The sequence below is a fragment of the Chiloscyllium plagiosum genome, unplaced genomic scaffold (assembly GCF_037043375.1).
Source record: "Chiloscyllium plagiosum isolate Xiang-an unplaced genomic scaffold, Cpla_swu_hap1 HiC_scaffold_18, whole genome shotgun sequence".
NCBI classification, from domain to species: Eukaryota; Metazoa; Chordata; class Chondrichthyes; order Orectolobiformes; family Hemiscylliidae; genus Chiloscyllium; species Chiloscyllium plagiosum.
Window position 1 is genome coordinate 28,847,744 of NW_028270156.1, and position 25,656 is coordinate 28,873,399.

Consider the following 25,656-nt stretch of genomic DNA (forward strand, 5'->3'; position numbering starts at 1 on the left):
AATAGCAGTATCATCAATACTGACCACCAATTCATTTAGTATATTGACAATCATTATATCTACTAATGTTCTCTGATATGGCAGTGATAACTCCTATCAATACACTAAACTGAATCATTCAACAGTCTTATTGTGTGTTGATGGATTTTAACAGCCACACAGAACATATTATTTGTAACTATTGGAGCTCAACGATCTCCATTTCTAGTGTCAGCTGTGGTTCATTATTCTCATTCTCACTTCTGACTCAGAGGATTGAGTTCAAATCTCAATGCAGAGTCTCAAACACCAGATTAAGGCTGGCACTTCAGGACTGAAGCATACTGGTGGTGCTGACTTTCAGATGAGATGCTAAATTGAGAGATTCCAGGGTTCTTTATTGTAAACGAACAGGGAGTTCTCCATGTTGTCCTGATCAGTCACCATTACTAAATTAGATTTACTAAATTATCACAGTGAGCTTGCACTGTGAAATTGGCTTGTGTTTCCTACTTTACAACATTGACTATCCTTCAGTTGACTGCAAAGTGCTTTCAGATTCCAGGTAGTCATGGAAAGTGCTAAAAATTGCAAGTCTCTTTTATCTTTCTCACCTAGTTTAATGGCCCAACACAACTCCTACTTAAATCCACAATTCTGACAAAAAAAACCCTTCTAGCATAAACAAAACTACAAATCATTTGTATTTCTAAAATAGTTATTCAGTTCCATCAGACCTCGTTATGAGATAATTAAACCCACAATGCAAGGAATTCATAAAACAGTACAGTTTTTTAAATCATTTATTCAACACGGTTGCTCCATACTGCCCAATTTTGTCCTTCTCTACATATTGAAAAGAACAACTGTCTTTCAGAGTTCAAAGTCCTTTAGCCAGGATTATGGACAAAGCCCTATATTCCATTTTGTTCAATCTTGAGAGGTGGAAATAGTTGGCACAGCTGGACTTTAATTCTGATTCTCTCTTTGCCTGGTGATGATGAACCTAAGACTTCAACTAATGCAACCTGTGTATTGAAGGTAATTGTATAGTCCAGGTAGTTAGGGATCAGTGTTCATTGCCCATGGAAATAATGGGCAAATGTGCCTCTGAAAGCCCCGAAACATCCAGGAAAAGTCTATTGGGCTGGTGTCTCATCAAAGACATTTTGACTCCATGCATAAGGGAGACAGAATGAGTGAGGAGTTGCTCTGCCTTGCTTACATATCCTTACTCTTACACAGTCATTCGATCATAGTTTGCATCTCCAGTGAACCAGGAGAGAAACCTTTGATGGGAGGGAACCTGGGTAGGTACATAGTTGTGTTAATTGTGTTGTTAGATTTCTGTCGGCTGGGTTCAAGTTCTGGGGTGGTTGGAGCTAGGTGTGGCAATGTGCTTTTTTCTGTGCAAGGTGCACTTGGGTGGGTGGTGAATGTTAGAAGGGGAAGGGTACCGCAAGGAGCAAGCAAGCATCAGCAGACTGGAAGGAAAGGTTAGAAATAAACTGGTCTTTTTCCAATTGACAGTCAGTGACTACTGGGGCACTTAGTGCTGATTGATTGACAAGTGAACCTTGATTGATGGAGACATCATTGTGCAGAATGCACCAGTGAATGACAGTTAAACTGCAAGACTTTCTTAAATTTTAAGCCAGTCTGTTTGAGTCTGCCCCCAAAAATAAACCAGTCACATATTTTGCTGAGTTGAAACAGGCACAGGGGATACAAATGTACTTCCTGTCTGCAAATGAACAGGGCCCCAGATTAAATATGTAGCTTCCAGTACACACACTGCATCACAATGTGAGCCCAACTGATAATCCTAAATTAGTTGTCCGTGTCATTCTTCACACAGTCAGGATTATTGAATAAATGTTGTCCAATTGTGGAATCACGTCTAATGTTGGACACTGTGTTTTAGGTATGATCAATACCTCACTTGTCACAAATAACCAAAGGGATATGCTATTGGTATGATCTTTGCATTGTGTGCCCAATTTACCTGATAATTCACTGGCCTGAACACTGTTTGTTGGTTTTCCTTTTAAATTGATATTCTAGTGAACTGTCTCGATGAGTGCAAGATGAAAAGCTTCTACAACATATTTCATTATTCATCGATGTTGCATCAACTGATATATTTAAACCTGTGCATGAGTTCGAAGGTGCAGTACAAATGGTAATGGCTGCCTGGTGAAAGAATTGCCGCTTTGCATGAATAATGCAATTGAAACAAGTGTTGTACCTCACCATTCTGTTGGACGGTGTGTTGGGGGAGATGGATTTGCTTTGTGTAACAGGATGTCTGTTACTTTGACATCTTTCATTGCTAAAACATAGAGTCATACAGCACGGAAATAGACCCTTTGGTCGAACCAGCCCACGTTGACCATAAACCCAAACTGAACTAGTCCCACCTGACCTGTGCTTGGCCCATATTCCTCCCAAACATTTCCTATTCATGTACTTAGCCAAATGTCTTTAAATGTTATAACTGTGCCCACTGCCCCCACCACTTGCTTTGACTTGAACCAATTGAATACTGTAGTGTATAAGAAATTATTCTAATTCTGCTTCTGTATGAATCCAAATATCCGACAAGTCATCACATGTACAGAACATTACTGTGTGAATGTGCCACATAAGTGGGTGAGCAAGAATATATAATGAATCCCTGAAATAATTTTTTTAAAATCTCAAGAATAGCCCTTGATTAAAGCAATTGATCCCTGGTAGGGAATTCCAAAAATTTCACCCAGCAACAATGAAAAATCAGTGATGTAGGTTTGTGGCTTGGAGGGAAACTCTGAAGTGTTGGTGTTGCCATGAGCCTGCTGCTTTTACTTCGTTAGTTAGCAGAGGCTCTAAGACAATTATTCAAGCTCCGTTTCTCAAATGCCACAAATTAATGCAGATGAATGTTCAAAACCACAAAAGGAACCATTAAGAATTCAATTGCTCCCACAGCTTGCTAAAGAGACGACTGCTGTAGGAGCTTGAGAATTGATATTTACTGATTCATGGTAAAATGTGAGATGTTTCCTCTTCCCAGCCTCTGGACCTTCCAGTAGTTTTCATGACACAACCATCCCTTCTCCAATCAGTGAAGCTATGCTCTCACCCCTCATGACATTGTATAATCCAAGTATATGTACACAGGGTTTATGTTGTCTTACCTCTGATGATTCTTATCAAATTCTGTCATTACAGCTTCACCCTTGGCCAGCTCAGATGACATGAAAGCCACACCACTGAACCCATCCCCTCCAGCCACAGTGCATGATGCTCTCAGGACTCTGATTGACTCTGACTCTGAAGTAGCTGAGACGACGCCAGTGACCGTCCACCTTTGGTCGACTCCATCGACAGCCAATTTCACTGAGACAGCGAATACCGTCAACCAATCAACAGCGACAAATGTCACCTTTCAAACTGCCCTGAAGACCGGGCACCCGAGCACAGTGAACAGCACAGTGAACAGCACAAACTTAACGCCTTCCCCTCAAAGGCCAGTGTCATCCAGGGCGGCAGTACCCAGTGTGCCCAATGTAACTGTGGTCCCACACCCAGAGAGGTCGGTCCCTTCAATGCCGCAGACAACAGTTTCCACGGAGCCGGGCGGCTGGACAAACCCCCACCCAGAGACTGGCAAAATTTCGATGGTGCCTTCGCTAACGTTGACAGCAGCTTTAACTTCAATCACCACGGCAGCCCTGGTGCCAAAGGACACACAGGCATCAACGACCCATCTGTCAACTGCTGCCAAGGGAACAGCTGGAACTCCAGGCAGCTTACCGATGCTGCCTACTCTGACCTGCAAATTGTCAGATCAACTCTGGGTTAGGACAGGTACATCTCTAAAAATGTGGCTATGTGAAAGTCAATTCTTTTTTATTTTGAAGGCACCATATCATTTTAAATTTGAGATTACGCAGAATGCCACCCTTTTTATTAAATGGGAATGATATAATTCATCGTCAAACCAGATTTTCAACCAATTGTCAGGAACCAGCTGCTGCTATTTGGTGGAGGAATGTAGTTGTAAAATTTCTATGATTAACATTAGAAATTGTTACTCCTTACTGCTGGGAAAGATTGCACTCTTTCCCGTTGATTATCTCTGGCTAGATCATAATATTTTCCATGAGACTATTCTCGCTCAGAATTGTATGAAACATTTCTGTTATGTTAAAGTGATAACATTTTCCAGAAATTTTATTACATATTTGCAGAGGACAAGCTATGAAATCATTCCCATTACATCTTCCTCCCAGGAATTTATTGGAAAGATAAAACAATAGTTTCCCACACTTGGCAGAATTTCAGAATTGTTGAAAACTTAGATTTAAAATGTTGTGTTGGATGTGAAGCCAAGGATTTCTTTTTTATCTTGCAAAGAAAAGGTCAGGTGGTTACTTAACTATGAAGGAGCTTGGAGCTGAAAATATGTTGCTGGAAAAGTGCAGCAGGTCAGGCAGCATCCAAGGAACAGGAGAATCGACGTTTCGGGCATAAGCTCTTCTTCAGGGCCCTTTCCTGAAGAAGGGCTTATGCCCGAAACGTCGATTCTCCTGTTCCTTGGATGCTGCCTGACCTGCTGCGCTTTTCCAGCAACACATTTTCAGCTCTGATCTCCAGCATTTGCAGTCCTCACTTTTTCTATGAAGGAGCTTGATCAGAGAAGCATTGAAGAACCATGGGATTATAAATAAATGATAGTCATAATGAATCTACCAGGGAATTAAGGGGAAACCTCTTTAACAAAAGAGTGGAACTTGTCTCCACATGGATTAGTTGAAGCAAGTAACATGGATATGCTTCAAGGGAAGTTATTACTTGTTCGTTCATGGGATGTGGGCGTTGCTGGTTAGGTCAGAATTTATTGCCCATCCTTTATTGCTCTCGAACTGAGTGTCTTGCTCATTATTTTAGAGGGCAGTTAAGAGTTAACCACATTACTATGGATTTGAAATCATATTTAGGCCAGACCAAGTAAGGACGGCAGATTTCCTTCCCTAAACGTCATTTGTGAACCAGATGGGATTTTACTTCTCCAAGCCACTAGCAATAAAATATATACATGGAGAAACATGAATAATTTTACAAGTGTCATTCTTACTCTCAAATCCCATTATGGTCTTGCCCGTCTCGACTCTGGAATCTCTCTGTCTACGAGCTACTGTGATATCTGTGCATCCAACTTTGGCTTTTATATATCGCAATTCACTAATACCACCATTGGTCGCCATAACTTCAGTCCATAAACACTGCTATTCTTTCCCTGAACCTTCCCACTTCTTCACCTCTTGCTCCTTCCTCCTTTTTAAAATGTTCCTTCAAACCTACCAAACTTTATTTTATCTCCACTAGTGTCTCCTTTTGAGGCTTGATGTCCAATTTGGGAATATGAGAAATGATGGGACATTTTACAGCGTTAAACATATTTTACAGATGCAAGTTGTTGCTGATGCATTTAAAGTTGAGAGTTCAACATTCATAGTGAATACAACCAGTTCCAAATTAATTGTGAATATGCCCTGTTATTCGTGTTCAATGATATTTATGTAAAGTACTGGTATCCATCTCAAAACCATTTAAGTTACGTTGTAGTTGGGTGATAGCAAAGATTCCAATGTTTTTCATTTAGAAACGGAGTCTTATATTCCAGACTAAGCACATAATCTTTGAGTATAATTTTTAATTCACAATTCTTAAACACCCTAATGAAGAGTGATAAATTGAATAAATGAGACAGTCCCAGAGGGAGCAGTATATCAGTGCCTCTGTGAATATAGTATTGAGATAATCTCAAGCAAACTCTATTTCCTTTATTTGGTGAGAAACATGCAAAATCCGTCACAAAATAGAGAGAATTTGTATTTCTGCAGCACTTTTCACAACCTCAGGACATTCCAAAATGCTTTACAGTGAAAGAAGTGCTTTTGAAGTGTGGGATTTTTCTAAAATAGGAAAAAAAGCATAATTGCCAGTTTGCAATCAGCAACCTCCTAAAAGTGATAACGACCAAACAATCTTATTTTTTTAAACATTTTCAGTTGGGGATACATTTTGGATGGGAGCTCAGGGGACCTTCCATGCCCTCCTTTAAAGTCGTGCCATGGGATCATTTGCCTCCACTAGAGAGCAGTCAGGGGCATGGTTTATTGTCTCTTCTGAAAGATGGCACCTTTGACAATGCTGCACTCTCTCAGTGAGGCACTTGTGTGCTGAGGAGGGATCACCGGACCCAAAATGTTAATTTTGATTTCTTTTCACAGATGCTGCCAGACCTGCTGAGCTTTTCCGGCAATTTCTGTTTTTGTTTCCGATTTACAGCATCTGCAGTTCTTACGGTTTTTACTTGTGTGCTAGCCTTGATTTTTGTTATCTTGGTATCTGGAGTGGGGCTTAAACCCACTACCTCTGATTTAGCAATAGCAGTATGATTCACTGCTGTTGTCTATTGCATCTCTCCCATGAGGTGGTTTGCAATTATTTATACATTTGCAACAGATCTGTGACTTCTTTCATGGAGTTTTAAGAGCATCTGGGATAAATGTCAAGTTCCTTTTTACCTACTTTACTGAGGTCACAAAACACAGACCTGAAGCTGTTGAGAATTGACGCATTCAGACATTGACGGTTATCTTTTCCTTGAACTGTCTTCTATTTGAATTTAAGCTTTATCCAGGTTTTCTTAATATTGCAGTTGCGACAGTGACATCAAGAAAGGTTCGACCAGACATGATGCTGAAACAGAACGTGACAAGGGGACTTACACAGGCGTTGAAGCGAGCTTTCTTCACTAATGATGTACAGGCTCAGGTCAGTGCTTCAGTGTTACAAAGCTGCTATCTCAAATATAAAATACTTGATACTTACAATTGAATGTATATCTGTTGAGCAGAAAGTCTTGTGAATGGTTGCTGTGCATTGTGTTTTCAGCTGGGCAGAGATCCCAGATTTAAGAACAAACTTGAGAAATCTTGCTAAGAGACATAATCTTTCTTCAATTCGGAACAAAGTTGAGTAAATATTTGCAGAATCTGAGAGACCCGACATCTTCAATGAAACCTTTCCCTTTCCCATACGCTGCCCTGCGATATATTGACGTTTTCTCTGAGGAAAACAAGCATTCTGTAGGTTCAGGCCTGGAGAACCAATACAAATGTGGTGTAAAGGGCATAATTTATAAAGTGGACCTCCTTCAATCATCACATTTACTGTAAGAGCCACCATTCAGTCAGTGCGAGCAAAATTGAAATAGATGTAAATCAGAAAGTTAAAGTTGCTTAATTCAGATTGTGCTGATCCAAGTTAAAACCTAGCAATAAAAAAACCTAATTTGCTCTTTTGATTAGAATTGCTTAATTTGGAGCCCTGGGTAATTTAAATGTTTTTCAAGTGAGAAAGTCACTGAATTAGTAATCGAAGACTGCATCGTTTGTTGAAATGTGTTTCTCATGCTTCAGGTAACAGACATCCAAATGCAAGTCAGCTATTTCATGTTAGTTTCATCTACAAAATGCACTTGCTGTCATCAGTTTGGAGGAGAAATAGTCTTCTAACTGATCTCAGAAAGTCACAGCAAGTAAATCTAGAAGGTTCACATTTGGGGCTACATGAGTGTTGTGATAGTAATCCAAAGGGCTGCACTAATGGTTAGGAGATAGGTTCAAATCCCAGCAACTGGGAATTTTAAATTCAATAAATTTAAATACATCTGGAATAAAAACTGATGATTTTATTTTAATCAATCCAATAATTTTACAGTCGGGGTCACTAATGTGCCTAGGGAAGGAAATCTGCTGTCCATGTCTGGGCTGTGCTGTAGATGACTCTCAAAACTTGGTTGACCCTTGGCTGTTAACTGACGTGATGTTGCAATCCACTCAGTTTAATTCAAGAAGGATGCTCACCCCCATCTTCTCAAGGTACATGAGTGGGTAACATGAGAGTACCAGCAACCTCCACATTCCATGAATGAATTGAATTTTTTTAAAAATACTTGTAGACGTCTAGTGACATTCCTTCACATCACTGGTCAAAATCCTAGAATTCCCTCGCCAACACACTGAAAGAGCACTTTCTCAACATGGACTCTACTGGTTCATGAAGGCAGTTCACTACCACCTCCTTTAAGGACAGTTAGGAATGGGAAATAAATAACAGCCTTGCCCATAATCTATGCAGCATTCAATATATTTAAATATTTTGAAGGGGCTAAAGTTGATTCCTTTCTCCATAGGTGGTGGTTTAGCAAGATTTTGTTTAGGAAGATGAAATTTCCCATTGAAAGATACTTGGGGAAAGTTACATATCTCTGTTTGCAATGAACAACTCACGAAACAAATTACATTCTTCAAAAAGGAGTATCTGTTCACAGGTGGGAAGAATCTGCAGATTCTTGTTTCGAGTGGCTTGTGCGGGTTTGAGACAGAGGTAATGGGAAGCTGAGTGGGACTCCGTTGGATGTCTATTTCATGGAGTTAGGACAGGCAAGATGGGCAGAATGGTTGTCAAAGTCGATACCTTTTCTGAGCAAGTTTGTAATTACAGGCCAGAGAAAGGTATTATCATCCTACACTAAAATGGAGAATTTAATCTCTTAAGAATTGTTGTATTTTGTAATATTCCTCTATTTTCATGCTGTATGAAGTGAATAACTGAATTGGGCAAATATTCTGCAATGACTGTATAGAGGCCGATATCTCTTCACCAAGTCTCACTTTATTTACACATGAACAGTCCTTGACTACAGTACTGCCTCATAGAGAGTCATTCGAAAAGTGTGGCACTGAAAAAGCACAGAAGCTCAGGCAGCATCCAAGGAGTAGGAGAGTCAACGGTTTTGGGCATAAATCCTTAATCAGGAATGTGGAGGGAGAAGGGGGCTGAGAGATTAATACAGGGGTGGGGGTGGGGTTGGGGTGAAGGCAGTTAGGAAAGCAATAGGTAAGACGTGATTGCGATAAGTTGGTAGGGAGGGTCATGCGGGTTGGTGGGAAGGAAGATGGACAGGTAGGTCAGGTTAAGTGGGTGGTACCGAGTTGGAGGGTTGGATCTGAGATGAGGTAGGGGAAGGGGATATTTGGAACCTGGTGAAGTCGATGTTGATACCATGTGGATGGAGGCTTCTGAGGCGGAAGATGAGGCAGTCTACTTCCAGTTGGTGGTTGGCTTTGATTTGGCAGTGAAAGAGGCCCAAGACTTGCATGTCCTTGGGAGAGTGGGAGGGGGAAGTTGAAGTGATTGGCCATAGGCACTACAGTGTTGATATCTCTGGCATTCAACTTTTTTAATTCAGCCAGAACTCCCTGATTAGACCAGATTAACAGCCGCAATCGGGGAAATTACATCTATGAAATCCAGCTGGTTGACCTTGTTCCGATCACTACATATTCCATCAGTGATGAAAGGGCAGAGCTCCAAAAGCTTGTGATTTCAAATAAACCTGTTGGATTATAACCTAATGTCGTGTGACTTCTGACTTTGTCCAACCCAACACCAGTAATTCCACATTCTACATATTCAATGTTTTATGACCGGGAACATCATTTTGCTTTGGAACGTCCCACAGAACAGACATCAAGTATAATTCAACCCTTTGCTCTACATACCTAATTTAAACATAGTTATTGAATCATACAGCACGGAAACAGACCCTTTAGTCCAACTCATCCATGCCGAACAGATATCCCAATCTGACCTCATCCCATTTGCTAAAATGAACCTCCCATTTCGCTAAATTAAACTTCATTTGCCATCCCTCAGCCCATTGACCCATCTGATCAAAGTCCTGTTGTACAGAGATGATCTTCTTCCACCATCTATTTTGGTGTCATTGGCCCTAACCAACCATGCCTGTTCTATTCACATCCAAATCATTTCTATAAATGACAAAAAACAGTAGACCAGCACCAATCCTTGCAGCACACCGCTAATCACAGGCCTCCAGTCTGAAAATCAACCCTCCAACACTACCCTCTGTCTCCTAGCTAATTTTGCATTCCATTGGCCAACTCCCCCGGATCCCATGTGATCTATCTTTACTAACTAGTCTACCATGGAACTTTGTCGAACGCTTTACTGAAGTCCATACAGACAACGTCTACTGCCCTGCTTTCATCAATCATTTTGTCACCTCTTCAAAACTTCAATCCTGTTGTGACAGGTGAGAGTTCAACATGGAGTATGTGATCTGAGAGAAAAGGACTGCAGTACCAATTAGGGCAGGGGTGGAGAGCCAGGTCTCCTGCCTCCAACATCACTGATGATGGCACATCTTCTTCACCTTCTTTTTCCCAATGTTCAGAGTGTGTGCAATTTCTTGAGTTGGGCTTCAAGTGTCAGGAACAGGGTAGTGGAATTTATATCACATAATGAGATACTTAAGTAGATTTTGTTCTTGAAAGATGTTGATTTGGCAGATCCCTTAACACTATTGGTGAATTGTGAACCCATGGGTGATAACCCCTGCTGTCTATAACCTGATAACCAATAGCGGATACAATTATTGAATTTTCATTACAGGAGGAGACCAATCATCCCATTGTCACTGAGTCTTTGCTGGCTTTTCAGCTGAAATTGTCTTACTGCTTGTGACATTTTCTTGCTGTTTCAGCAGCAGCTTGCCTTTCTTGAGCACTTTTTTCACATGTTCCAAGGTGTTTCACACCAGTGCTATCAAGTAAAATTTGAGAGTGAGCTACAGGAGTCAATAAATGATCAAAGTTGCAATCTTTGAGGAGGAGAGAGTTAGAAATGCAGAGAGGTTTAGGGAAGGAATTCCTGGGCTTAGAGCAGGAGAGGGTATAAGTCAGCAAGCATGACCGTGATGAATGAGCCATATAAACAATGGAATAAAATCAGAAATTGCTGGAGAAACTCAGTGGGCATGGCAGCATTTGTTAACTCTGCCTTCTCTCCACAGATGCTGCCAGATCTACTGAGGTTCTCCAGCAATTTCTGTTTTTTGTTTCAGATTTCCAACAGCTGCAGTTCTTTGTTTCATGTCAGCAATGGAGTTTTGTATGAGCTCAAGATTACAGACGGTGTAAGATGGGAGGCTATCCTGGAGAGTGTCAGGGTATTCTAGCCTAGAAATGACAACAGTAAGAATAAGCATTCAGTGGCAAATATATCCTGTAGTCCTTTATATTATTTCTTCTCAGACAGCTTTTGAAAAAATTATCTAATTTCTTCTGCACCTTTGTTATAGTCAGCCCAATGTTTAATGATTCATTTTTTCAAGTGATGATTGCTGAATCTCTGCTTTCTGGTTACTGCCTTGGATTACCAACAATATTTTATCATCGATCTTCTCAAAATCTTTCATCATTTCATCAATCAAGAAAGGGTTCAGAAAAGTTTTACAAGGATGTTGCCAGGGTTGGAGGATCTGAGCTATAGGGAGAGGCTGAACAGGCTGGGACTGTTTTCCCTGGAGCATCGGAGGCTGAGGGGTGACCTTACAGAGGTTTACAAAATTATGAGGGACATGGATAGGGTAAATAGGCAAAGTCTTTTCCCTGGGGTTGAGGAGTCCAGAACTAGAGGGCATAGGTTTAGGATAAGAGGGAAAAGATATAAAAGAGGCCTAAGGGGCAACTTTTTCACACAGAAGGTGGTACGTGTATGGAATGAACTGCCAGAGGATGTGGTGGATGCTGGTACAATTGCAATATTTAAGAGGCATTTGGATGGGTATATGAATAGGAAGGGTTTGGAGGGATATGGGCCGGGTGCTGGCAGGTGGGACTAGATTGGGTTGGGATATCTGGTTGGCATGGATGGGTTGGACCAAAGGGTCTGTTTCCATGCTGTACATCTCTATGAATCTATGATTCTATAAGTAACCAGTAGAAAAGCACTGATGTTTCAAAACTTTTGCCTTATCCTTCCCATACTCCTTACATACAGTCTGTACTATCTACATGATGCACTACAGAAATTCACCAAAGGTCCTTGGACAACACCTTCCAAACCCACGACCACTTCCATCTAGAAGGACGAGGGCAGTAGATACTTGGGAACACCACCATCTGCAAGTTCTCCTCCAATCCACTCACCACCCTGACTTGGAAATATACCACCGTTCCTTCACAATTGTTGGGTCAAAATCCTGGAATTCCCTCCCTACTAGCATTGTGGGTCAACTTGCAGCAAGTGGACTGCAGCAGTTCAAGAAGGCAGCTCACCACAACCTTCTCAGGGACAAATAGGGAGGGCTCTCAATGCTGGCCAAGTGCCACAAATGAATAAAAGAAAAGAACATTTGAACTGGAGAAGAAAAGTCAAATTTCTTGCAATAACCTTGAAAAGATTCTAGCATAAATTCACCAGAATGATGCTGGGGCTAAAAGGGTTGTATTCTGAGGAGAGTTAGCAGGGCTTGGCTTTTATTACAGTTAAGTGCTGATCTAAGCAGTTTGTTCAAAATATGTAATAGGTTCAAAAGGATAGACACAGGGGAAACTGTTTTCTCAGCTGGACAATCAAGTTATGAGGACATCATCTTAACATTAGAGGTGTTTGGGAATCAGGAGGCATTTCTTTCACATGAAGTGTAGGGACTCTTTCCTCCAAATAAAAGCAAAACCTTGGGGTCAATTGACCTTTGAGGACAAAGAGCAAGAGAATTTTATTGGGTATGTTACCATTGGATATGGGACTGAGATATTTGGTTCCATTCATGGAACTGTTTATGTTAACACTTCATACATGTTTATGATAAGTCTGGTCTGATTGGAAGACAGAATGGGCTTGAGGGGCTGAATAGCCTGGTGTGGTTCTTATGTTCACACGAGCTGGCTGTTCCTTTCAACATGCTACTGTGTGTGAAAATTATTTTAAAAATCTCCATTGACATAAAATTGAACAAGGTAGATTCAATACAAACCCATTGATTAACAGCTTTCATTCCCTCAGCATCTTCCAAAATGCAGTGGTCAATGAAGTACTTTTGAGGTGTCAGTACGATTGTGATGTAAGAGACAATAAAAATACTATTTTGTTCCAGATTGAAAGTCTCGAAAGAAGAAATAAGGTCTTTATTGGATTCTACGCTGTGACTGGGAATGAGGTATACATTCCGTCCGCTGTGACTGAAGCGATTACGATGTATGGAATTGAGAACTTCGTGCGGGACATGCAGCAGCATGTACCTGATCTGCAGTCCGTCCTGATTTCTGCCTCTTCATGGGCTCCACCCCCAGCCCGATGGTTCCAATTAAAAACAGGTGAGTGTTAAGTGTTTATTTTTTAGAAAGAGTAATTTGCTTGATTTTCGATGGGTGGGGAAAGTCAATCAAGGTTGCTTGCCCTAAGTCACTTAAGATATCTGGAGTATTATGACCAGGCATGAGGGACCATCCCTGCCAACAACCTCTATTGCTCCCTCAGCCTTGTGATAGCCAGGGAGAGACAGAAGGTCAGAGTGAGAAAGAGTGTCAGTAAGAAAAATTCTTCTGATGCAATAAAAACCTGACAAATTCTTAATAGCCACAGTTTTGTTGAACTTAGGAAGCAGTTCATCATTTCCCTACTCAGCAGTTCCAAAAAGCTTCTGCGGCTCATTGTAAATTGTTCTCATTTCAGTCAGTAATTGCAGCGAAAGGCTAATGTTCCATTGTGGGGCTTTGCCAGCTGAACAAACTCAAATGCATTAAACAACAGCCGATATCGCCACTTAACCACTTCTGCAGAATCAAAAATTTACAAGTAGAAGAAGTTGATCCCCCAGACGCAACACTAAACCTGATTTGGATTAATAAGGAAGAAGTTGCATTTAAACACTGAAGAAATGTCATAATCTGAAACAAAAACAGAAGTTGCTTCAATTCTCAGCAGCTCTGGCAGCATCTGTGAAGAGAAATCAAAGTTGACTTTTCAGGTCCGGTGATTCTTCCTCAGAAATTAGTTAAGCTTTTGCAACAACCTTTACCCAGTACCTCATTCAGTTAGAGTTGACAAATGCCACAGGGTGCTCATAGTGGGCATCAGGGAGAAAGATCTTACCAGATCACAGGGTTGCTCTCTTGTTAGACAGGACTGGTTGTGGTTTAACTTGAAGGTCACCACACCTCAGGCAAGGGGGAAGGTTGAGAAGGAGAGTCCTTCATGGTCACCTCAGCAGGTCTGAGAATTGAAACCACACTGTTGGTATCACTCTGCATCAGAGACCAACCATTTAGACAACTGAGCTAAACTGACTCCCTCATCGGGATAATACCTCATCTGAGAGGAGTGTGGAGGCTCATTCATTGGGTACATTCAATATAGAGATGGATAGATTTCTAGAATTGAACAGATTAAGGATAAGAGGACAATGCGAGGAAGTGATGTAGATCAGTCATGGAGTAATTGATGGTAGAGCAGGCCTGAGGGGCTGAATGATCTACTGCTGCTCCTATTTCCCATGTTCTTATGAAGGTGGAACAATTCTTTGTACACCCATGTCTCACAAATGATAATGAGATGAATCATTGTATCTTTCTGATCTTGGTTGAGGAAACAAATTGGCTGAGATAACATTGTACACTTTGATTTTTTGAATTTTAATGGTTTGCAGAAAAGGGCAAATGAAGCCTTTGTTTAACAACCTAAACTAAAATGTAATATTTCTGATACAGTCAGACGCTCTCAGTGCTACACAAAATGTCAGTCTATATTGCTTGCTGAAGCAGGAATCGAGTACCAAGTTTTTGATTTGGAGGTGCTACCACTGAGAACTGTTAACCTTTATTGTAAACCAACAGAAGCTAAAAATCAGCAGTGTGAGAAGAGAAAGTGCTGAAGATGCTCAACACATCTGGCAGCATCTGCAGAGAGTGAAAATCAAAATTAATGGGCAATGTCATAATTGGGCCTCTAGACCAGGATGACATACTAAACAGCTGGTCCTGAGTCTGTGATTGTTGGATGTGGGGCCTAGTTACTGAATTTGCTGCATTGTAATTGGCCAACTGTGGGTTTGCCGTCCAATTCAAGATAGTGGGGCAGGATCCTGCTGCTACCTGTCCCACTCTGAGGGCCTGCCAGCTCAGAAGCCTCATCATTGGCACCAGGAGAAATGGATGCTGTTGAGGCAGGTCACAGACCTTGGAGGATCTCAAAATGGAGGTGACCTCGGAGAAGTAAGCAAAAATGAAAAACTACGCGCTGGAGGCCAATTTGCCTTGCGGGGCACATAGGAAACTCCTTTGATAATCTGAGGTCTGCCTTTTGTTCTGAATATCCACTCTTCACGGCACAGAGTTTTTATTCTGGGGCTGCCCCAGGAAGGTGGCCTCAATAAGGCTTGGCTGAGTAGGATTGGACAGTGCTGGGGATGTTTGCAGGGGACACTCCATCATCAGCACAAAATTCTCCAGTGGTAGCACTGCATTTGGGAATCATCCTGCTGTCTCATCAGCTCCCATCCAACTACTTCATTCCTGTCACTTTGGGGCCAGTCAAGCTTTCAGGTCACTGATCTTTACATCAGAATAGCTTTCTGGGGCTTTCCACTTGTGAAGTACAGTAGTGAGCCATAACTGTCGAGAGAGATGAGAACCCCTGTGGAAGTTCAGGCTAAGTGGCCAGAATTGGAGACAGAACTTTGACCTTTTGGGTCAAACCTACTCCTATCCTCGTCTCTTCCAACCCTGTCTATCGCAACCAGATCAGAGCCTCAGCTGAATCCCAAATGGTGTCTCTGGAATACCAACCAGAACAGGAACTTTAGCTGTGTTTTTTCTCTCTGTCCCTCATCCCACTATAAGCAGAGTACTGGACCTAGTTGTGGCTTACTCAATACAAACTAGCAATTGCACCTTCTGACCTTTTTTAGCTATTGTGATTCAGTTAAGCACTGAGGTACCAACATAGCACATCGTAGCTGTATTAAACTATAAGAGAGATCAAAATAAATACTCTGGGGTTTGGCAAGGTGTGACATGGTGGTAAGGCAGAGAGCGGAATTCAGATTGAGTATCAAATTGGGTTATGCAAGAGTAAGTGGAATGGGAGCAAACAATAGGACTGTTTAAAGATCCAGGGAAAAAATGAGTTTACACAGAGAGGGAGAGCTAAGTACAACTAATTACATTTGCATTGTGAAAAAAGGAGGCATCGTGGCACCTTTGTTCTCAAAGCTCCAGGGTGTAGAAACAAGTTGGCTAATTACTGTACTTGTCAAGGGAAACCAATAAGTTTATAAAAATGACACATCTGTAATCGGGAGTCATTTCGAAGAATTGGCCTTTAAGTGAAACATGAACAAATCAGTTGCAAGCTCTTCAGTTACTTCTCTGCCCTTGCTCCCTTGATAGAAGATGTATCTCTCTGGCTGGATTAATGTATTGTTGCATTCCAACTGATCCCCTCTTTTCCTCAACACTTTCTTCCCCTATCCTTTCCTGATTCAGTTATGGTCTCCAGCTTCTGAGTATGAGACTTGATCTACACAATATTATTCATAACATTGCAGAAAGGACTCAAATTTAAAATGTTCATCTTTGTTTTGCAATGCTAGAAATGTTTTTCTTACCCTATCTCTTTAATCTCCTCCAGTCCTGCCCTCCTTTAATTCTAGCTTCTTGTGCGTCCCTTGTTGGGTGAAAAATGAAGCGGGAATGAATCTTTACACATTTTTATGTTTATTTGCAAAGTTGCATATGGCAAGCATATGTGTCCTAACTCAGCAACCCGTTTCAGATAATCTGCTGTGCATCCCCACCTCGTTCATATAAATAGAATTAATAAGCAATAACATTAAACTCTGAATTCCATTCCTAAAATGTCCTACTTATTTCTTCTCCAATGACATACTCTCTTCACTCACTTCACCTGACGAAGGGGCAGCGCTTTGAAAGCTTGTGATTTCAAATAAACCTGTTGGACCATAACCTGGTGTCATGTGACTTTTGACCATGCTTCTAAAAATACAACTTTTTAACCATACCGTTGGTAAACTATCGTAATGGTTCCTTATATGATTTAGTTTCAATGCACAACTATGAAACATCTTTACTGTGCTGTACAAATCCAAGTTGTTGTTGCTGTGCCTCACCCAGCTGGATACCCATCTGTTGTGACTGTCTTGTAGCAGGAGGCTTGAAGGCAGACCTCATGTTGTGATTCCCAAAAGACAGTTAATTGTAAATTGGATTTTGCCAGCTCCAACAATACAAACTGTCACAAGCCATCAGTTTTCCCCCTAGGTCTAGCTGAACCTGTCCAGATATCATTGTATGCTCACTGCCAGAAACTTTGGGGTCTGTTTCCACATCTTATTTAGAGACCATGTGAAGCAATTTTCCAGATAAACTCTGGACATCTCGGAGATGAAAACCTTATATTTCTGTAGCACCATCCCTAAGTACTTTGCAGCAACTCCGTTTGAGGTGTCATCACTGGTACAGTGCAGGAAATATCGTAGTCAGTTTGCACTCAGTTACCACTCAAGGTTAATTGCCAACAGCACATATGATTTTATGGAATTTTTCAAAACCTAGTCCACAGAAAAGTGTGTATGAGCAACAAATGGGTATACATTTCAGAAGTTCCCAATTCCATAAATCTTAAACTTGTACTACCAGTTTTGCAGAGTTACAGCTTATCATTTCTGCTTAACTTTAAAACAAGGTGCTGTTGAACACCATGGCACAGTGGTTAGCACTGATGCTTCATAGCACCAGGGACCCAAGTTTGATTCTAGCCTTGGCAACTGTCTGTGTGGAATTTGCACGTTCTCTCTGTGTCTGCGTGGGTTTCCTCTGGGTTGCTCTGGTTTCCTCCCACAATCCAAAGATGTGCAGGTTAGGTGATTTGGCCATGCTAAAATTGCTCGTAGTGTTCAGGAATGTGTAGGAGAGGTGCATTAGTCAGGATATATGTAGGATATATAATAGGATAGGGGAATGGGTCCGGGTGGACTTGTTGGGTCTAATAGCCTGTTTCCAAACTGTAGATACTCTATAATGTATTCTATTCTAACCATGACTTGAACAAACGCTGATGCGTTTCCCTGTAGGTGAGGCCAATATTTATCATCTTATTCAACAGGACATGAAATTGCTGGAGTCAGTGCTATTTCAGCAGGGAATCTTTTATTGTGCCTCAGTTGGTTGTCTAGTTCTCTGTGGTGACAACCACTCGACTTCAGCAGTACTTCATTGGCAGTGAAGTACTTTTGCATGTCCTGAAGTTGTGAAAAGCACTGTATGAATGCCAGCTTCTCTTTTTGCTCTCAAACCTTTCTTAGGTGCACTTTGGGTTTGAGAATTGCAGACTGGCCGTACGTGGACAGTGTCATGCTTTATCGACTTCAACACGTTCCAGAAAGTTCGAAAACTTTTCATACTTCCTTGAAATAGGGAGAGGATTAAGTGAAACATTAGTAATGCAAGCACATCTGGGTTTGTCATTCCATGACTACTGGAATGTGAAGAGGATTACTTTGGCATTGAGCTGATATTGAAATGGTTTAGGCTCGGATTAAACTTGTAACAATCGAATGTGTTAGGAAGTAAATAAAGAGAGAGAGTATATATAGTGCTTTTCATGGCTTCAGGACTTACCAAAACTTTAACAGCCAAATAAATATCTTGTAATATAGGAAACACAGAAACCTTTTTGCAGTGAACAATCTCCAACCAAACAGCAGTGTAATTTTTTTTCTTCAAGTGTGTGGACAGTGCATTACACCATCAGTACTTATTCATTCGACCAGGTATTATTCCGTCTGTCTTGGCTGTCTGACACTGCAGTAGCTTAGAGCTTAGATTCCCTACAGTGTGGAAACAGGCCATTTGGCCCAACCAGTCCACACCAACCCTCCGAAGAGTAACCCACCCCTAGACCCATTTCCCTCTGACTAATGCACCTAACACTATGGGCAATTTTGCATGGCCAATTCTCCTGACCTGCACATCTTTGGACTGTGGGAGGAAACCGGAGCACCCAGAGGAAACCCACGCAGGCACAGGGAGAATGTGCAAATTCCACACAGAAAGTCACTCGAGGCTGGAATCAAACCTGGGACCCTAGTGCTGTGAGGCAGCAGTGCTAACCACTGAGCCACTGAGTACACCCTTAGTTCTGGCACTCTAATAGTGCAGCACTCTCTCGATATAATAGCCTTTTTATTAGCATTTCGATTTTGCAGTTAAGTGAAATCTCGGTTTGCTCATTGACTTTGGATCATCCACGATTTTTTAGTAATTTTATTTTTGCAGTGGAAACAGTAAAGGGTCAATATTGAGCATTTTACTGTAGTTGAAGAAGATTGAAATAGGCACTATCTATTTATTTAATCTTCCCTACCCAGGCTGTGAAAGAATTAGAGATGGTACAGGATTTAACAAGACTTGTCATCTGAAGGAAATTCTTGTGCATGCTATTAAAGCTCTCTCTCTTGTTTCTGACCCAGTGCTGCAGTTTGTGAGTACAACAGACATCGTGAAATTCTGCAGTTTTGTTCAGACCATGGAAACAAGGCTACGGAGAGCATTCGAGGAGGCTGCATCTCGAGCCAATTTGAAAAGTTACTTCAGTGTTCAGGTAATCGCTTTCTTTCAGGGGAAGGTCTTATCATAGAATCCCTACAGTGTGGAAACAGGCCATTTCGCCCAACAAATCCACGCTGACCCTCCGAAGAGTATCCCACCCAGACCCATTCCCCTACCCCATTACTTTACATTACCCCTGATTAATGCATCTCACCTACATACCCCTGAACACTATGGACAAGTTAGCATGACCAATTTACCTAACTTGCACATCTTGGGACTGCGGGAGGAAACTGGAGCACCCAGAGGAAACCCACCCATGGGGAGAATGTGGAAAGTCCAGACAAACAGTTGCCCAGGAGTGGAATTGAACCCAGGTCCCTGGTGCTGTAGGGCAGCAGTGGTAACCACTGGGCCGCCCCATTATCTTCCCCTCATGTGAGTGAGCACATCAGAACAAACACCACTTGTGAAATAAATCCATATTAAGTCATGGTTGTGGGCATGTTCGCCATGCTGGGAAGTTGATTTGGAGACATTTTGTCCCCTGTCTAGGTGACGTCTTCAGTGCTTTGGAGCCTCCTGTCAAGCGCTGCTGTACTGTGTCTTCTGGAATTTATTTGGTTCTGTTTCAGCTGCTTCCGGTAGCCGGTTCCGGTTGTTCGTTGTAATGGCCGGTATGTTGGGTCTGGGTCAATGTGCTTGCTGATGGAGTCCGTGGATGAGTGCTATGCTTCAAGACATTCACTGGCTGTCCTCTGTTTAGCTTGTCCTATGATCATTGTGTTGTCCCAGTTGAATTTGTGGACCTTCTCATCTGTGTGTGTGTGGCTACTAGGGACAGCTGGTCATAGCATTTAATAGCTAGTTGGTGCTCATGGATGTGGAGTGTTAGTTGTCTGCCTGTTTGCCCTATATAGTTTTTCATGCAGTTTTTACATGGAATCTTGTAAATTATGTTAGTCTCGCACATGATTGGTGTCGGATCTTTTCTCCTGGTAAGGTGTTGTCTGAGCATGCCTATCGGTTTATGGGCTGTCATGAAACCCAGCTGTCAGAGAAGTCTGGCTGTCAATTCAGAGATTTTTTTTATGTAAGGTAGCGTGGTTACTGAGTTAGGTTGAGACATGTCCTCATCACGTTGTTTGTCTGTTAGGCATCTGTGGATGAAGTTGCACAGATATCCGTTCTTGGTGAAGACTCTGTAGAGGTGTTCTCCTTCCCTTCATACATCTGGAGTGCTGCAGTATATTGTGACCCTTTTGAACAGGGTCCGAATGCAGCTTCTCTTGTGTGTGTTTGTTGGTTGCTGTTGTAATTGAGCACCTGATCAGAGTGTGTGTCTTTCCTGTACACGTTTGTCTGGCATTCACCATTCTGTGTTCTTTGTAACATCACATCCAGGAATGGGAGTTGATTGTTGGTTTCCTCCTCTCTCGTAAATGTGATTCCTGTGAGTATGATGCTGAAGATCTGCTGTGTGTACTCAATTTCTGTTCTCTTAATGTTGACAAAACTGTCATCTACGTATCTCATCCAGAGTTTGGTTTGGATCTGTGGTCGGGCTGCTTGTTCCAATCTTTGCATCACTGCTTCTGCTATGAGCCCAGAGATGGATGAGCCCAAAGCTGTTCCATTGATCTGTTCATATAGTTGGCTGAATGTGAAGTGTGTCGTCAAGCACAGGTCTAGTAATTTGAGTATGGAGTCCTTCTTGTTAAGTTCCCCATCGTGTCGTCTGTTCTGCCCGTCCAGGAGGTTGGCTATTGATTCTCTGGGTAGAGTTTTGTCAGTTGAAGTAAACAGTGCCGTAACATCAAGTGAGACCATTGCTTCGTCCTTGTCTATGTTTATGTTCTTGATGTTGTCTAGGAATTCCTGTGATGATTGTGTGGAGTGTTTGGATCTGCTGATCAAACACTAGCCATAGAGACAATAGCCATCCTCCTGGACAGGCAGAACAGGCAGCACAATGGGAACTTAACAACAAGAACTCCATACTCTAACTACTAGACCTGTGCTTGACGACACACTTCACATTCAACAACCAAATATAGGAACAGGTCAATGGAATACCTTTGGGCTCACCCATCTCTGAGCTCATTGCAGAAGCAGTGATGCAAAGACTGGGACAAACAGCACTACCACAAATCCAGTCCAAACTCTGGAACTGATATATAGAGGACACTTTTGTTATTGTTAAGAGAACAGAAATTGAGAACACACACTGGCTCATCAACACCATACTCACAGGGATCAGAGTTACGAGAGAGGAGGAAACCATTAACTCTCACTCCTGGATGTGATGGTACAAAGAACTCAGAATGGTGAATGCACTACAAACATGTACAGGAAAGCCACACACGCTGACCAGGTCCTGAATTACAACAGCAACCACCCAAACACACACAAGAGAAACTGCATTCGGACCCTGTTCAAAAAGGCCACAACACACTGCAGCACTCCAGAGCTATGAAGGGAAGAAGAACACCTCTACAGAGTCTTCACCAAGAACGGATATCTGTGCAACTTCATCTGCAAATGCCTAACAGACACACAATGCAACAAGGACATGCCACGACCTAACCCACTAGCTGCGCTGCCTTCCATAAAAAATGTCTCAGAACTTACAGGCAGACTTCCCTGCCCACTGGGTTTCATGACAGCCCCTAAACCAACAGCCATGCTCAGACAAGAACTCACCAGGACAAAAGACCCTATACCTGTCATGTGCAAGACTAACGTAATTTATAAAATTCCATGCAAAGACTGCTCAAAACACTATATAGGATGAACAGGCAGACAACTAACGATCCGCATCCACGAACACCAACTAGCCACTAAACTCCACGACCAGCTTTCCCTTGTAGCCATGCACACAGATGACAGGGACCTCAAATTCAACTGGGACAACACAACAATCATAGGGCAAGCTAAACAGAGGACAGCCAGAGAATTTCTAGAAGCATATGGCATTCATCCACAGACTCTATCAACAAACACATTGACCTGGACCCAATAGATCGATCAGTACAATGAACAACCGGAAGTAGCAGAAACAGAACCAAATAAAATCCAGAAGTCACGGTACAGCAGCGCTTCACAGGAGGCTCCAAAGCACTGAAGATATCACCTAGTCTGCAACTCAACTTCCCAGCTTGGCGAACGTACCCACAACCACAAACAACGGGCACCAGAGCTACAAATCTTTACGCAAACCTTGAACATTTAAGTCAAGAACTTGTGGCATTTTGTTTCAGAGGTGTGAAATATAGTGATTTATGTTATATAGTCCAGTGTTAAAATTATATCGCCCCAGGATTGTAATTATTGAGTGTGCTACCTAGTCACCTAGTATCTCACCTGATAATTGTACAGGCTTTCCCCAGGTTACAAACGTCCGTACTTACGAACCGATGTCCGTAAAGCCTATTATTTTAAAATATCGAGTTATGTACAAATTTTCATACTAACGAACTGGCAGACTACTTTGCTCGATGCACAAAACAGGGATGGCAAAGTTCCTAATACAGAGAGGTTCACCAAAGTTTACTGGATAGTTACCGATGGCCTCAGCTTCTACAAGGCCATTTACAATGAGAAAGAGAAAAGCTCTGTCAAGTCACCTTTTGATGTTTATTTTAAGAAATTGACTTCAGAAGTAAACCCCATTCTCCAGCAGCAGAATCAGACCCTAACTCTCCAACACCAGGCCCATCAACCAATTAATAAAGTCATCTTAATTATTAATTAAGGCCCCTTCTAATATGCAAGACATTGATTAGATTGAGAGTAATCATTATCCTTTCTTTTCTATCTGTTTTAGTTAAAATATATACTATATACTAAGTCAAACATTTGACTAATTGACTCTCGATGTGAACCGTACGTAACTGTTCTGACTTACGTACAAATTCAACGTATGAACAGATTTAAAAACGGAGCTCGTTTATATCTCGGGGACTTCTTGTACAGCAAATTTGTAACTAGTCATGATGCACAGAATGCATCTTCTGAGCCTCATTGTCTGTGTTCCGTGTGTGGACGTATTACATATCCATGACTTGTTTTAAAGGACTTCTTGCAGAGTCGATTCAAACTTCCCATAATTATAGACACCCTCTATGTGTTGGTTTCTGTTGGGCTCTGCTTCTCTTCCTCTTTGCATTTTTTTTCCCCTTTTCCCATCTCTCAATCTCAATGATGGTCTTCATCTCCGACTTACTTTGTTTCTCTGCCTATCTTTATTTCTGTCTCTCTCCATGTGTACCTGTCTCTGCCCTCTGATTTAAGTTTTGTCCCTCTGCTGTCTGCATCACTGGCCATCTCTTTAACTACATATATGTTTCTGTCTCTCTTTTTTCTTCATTGTTTTCTCTGTTCCTTTAATGTTCCTTTTAGGTATCTCTCACTCACTCTTTCTACATCGTTGTCTCTCTTGATTTCTGTCTTTTTATTATTCTGTGTGTCTTTGTTTCTCTGTCAATCTCTCTATGCTCTCTTTCTGTTCTTATGTTCTCACTCTTTGTCCCTCTCTGATTTATTCTTTATTTCTTTCTCTGTGTCTTTCACTGTTTCGTTATCTCTGTCTACTGCTCTCTCTCTCTCTCTCTCAATCTTTCAATGTCCCCTCTCATTTTTCTCTGTCTTTTTTAAAATTCCCTTGTAGGATGTGGGCATTACTGGCTGACTAGCATTTATTGCTTGTCCCTAATCGCCCTTGAGAAGGTGGTGATGAGCTGCCATCTTGAACCACTGCAGTCTCCCTCTCTTCTCTCTTTCCACTTGCTCTTCCCCTTTTCTGTTCCCTTCTTCTGTCTCTTTTTTATTCTCTGTAGCAGATTATACACCATATAGGTTGCAGATTTGCCTACAGAATAAGCAAACATCCATTTATCATTTGTCTCAGCAAAGTGCCTCAAGCCTCTGCTACCTGAAGTCATCCTCCTAATTGTGACCAATTTTCTAGCTGCGATTTCTCTTATCTTGCTCTTACTCAGTGTCACCTACACTCTCTGAAACCCAGAATTGTGCCATTATTTTGTACTTAAGCATTGACTTGAATAGCTGCCCTCTCACAAAACAAGCTGCAGCAACAATTGGCTACATGCGTCATGTTAAAAATTGAAGGTGTTTAATCAGTTTTTTTAAAGACCACAAAGACATGAAGATTGAATTCAATGGATGACTGGGAACATTTTAAAATTCATCTCCTGCTTTTCTTAAATTTTATGTATACACAGAGTATAAAGACTTGAATGTTGCTGAGAGAAATCCATCAGCAAGCCATTCTGGAGATGAAAATTGGCCTTTTTTGTGCTACATGGCATGTATTATTGAGCAAACTAAGGTGTCCTGTACAATAAGCTTGTTCCTAACTTGTATTGAAATCTCGCAATGTGTGGGTTTACCAATCAAGACATAACCTGCAGGCTGCAACATTTCAGTTTGATCCTATCTGATCTTCAATAAAAGGATCAACCAAAGTGAGTTTGGCTAACATAGATGATCCTTATTTAATGAACCCTACCAAACCCCCTCAAAACATATTAAGAAGATAGCCTTGGCCCTAAATTTTTCTTACTTTAAAGGTAAGTGTAAGGCATTGCATACTACTCAACTTTAAGAAAACACACTTTACTTTTACACACCAGTTAAAATACAGACAAAAATAAGAATTGGCTTAACTGTAACTCTTATCAAAATGCTTAACAAAATAATGTATATGTTAACTACTACTAACTAACTTTTCCAATTTAGTAACATCCCATAAACACACCTTTAGCAAAGGCAAATTCAGTAAAGTTATCTCACATGCAATTATAACAGCCTGAGGAAAACCTCAGCTTTCAGTTGTAACAGAGAGAGGAATGAGTCTTTCCACATCCAGCTTCAAGAGTCCAGCAACTGCTTAAAGCTAAATCTAAAATCCTGGTTCTGTGGGTGCTTGACCCCACCCATTCAGGCTGCTTCTATTGTTTTAACATAAAAGCCCAAGGCCTCACAAGCTGTTTACTTTATTGGCTTTGAGCAGCTCGGTGCCTCTGTCTCAACCATTCTTCATAAAAAAAAAAGTAACCAGGACAAATATACCTCTTAAAGCACATTGTATCATCACACTTAGAAGCATAGTAAGTTGAAGCAAAACTGGCCTCGTTGTCTCAAAATTTGTTTCATGAAT

At 41.4% G+C, this 25,656-nt stretch overlaps 1 protein-coding gene across 4 annotated transcripts in view; it reads left to right on the forward strand.

Annotated features, from left to right (window-relative positions):
* LOC122557711 (UPF0606 protein KIAA1549L-like) overlaps positions 1-25,656 on the forward strand; it is a 274,642-nt gene that overhangs the window by 109,648 nt on the left and 139,338 nt on the right. For all 4 annotated transcript variants that reach the window (XM_087996374.1, XM_087996375.1, XM_043705602.2 and 1 more), the window contains 4 exons: positions 3,193-3,831; positions 6,692-6,807; positions 13,004-13,223; positions 19,397-19,527. In XM_087996374.1, coding sequence (XP_087852500.1) covers positions 3,193-3,831; positions 6,692-6,807; positions 13,004-13,223; positions 19,397-19,527 — 1,106 coding nt within the window. The remainder of the gene's footprint in view (positions 1-3,192; positions 3,832-6,691; positions 6,808-13,003; positions 13,224-19,396; positions 19,528-25,656) is intronic.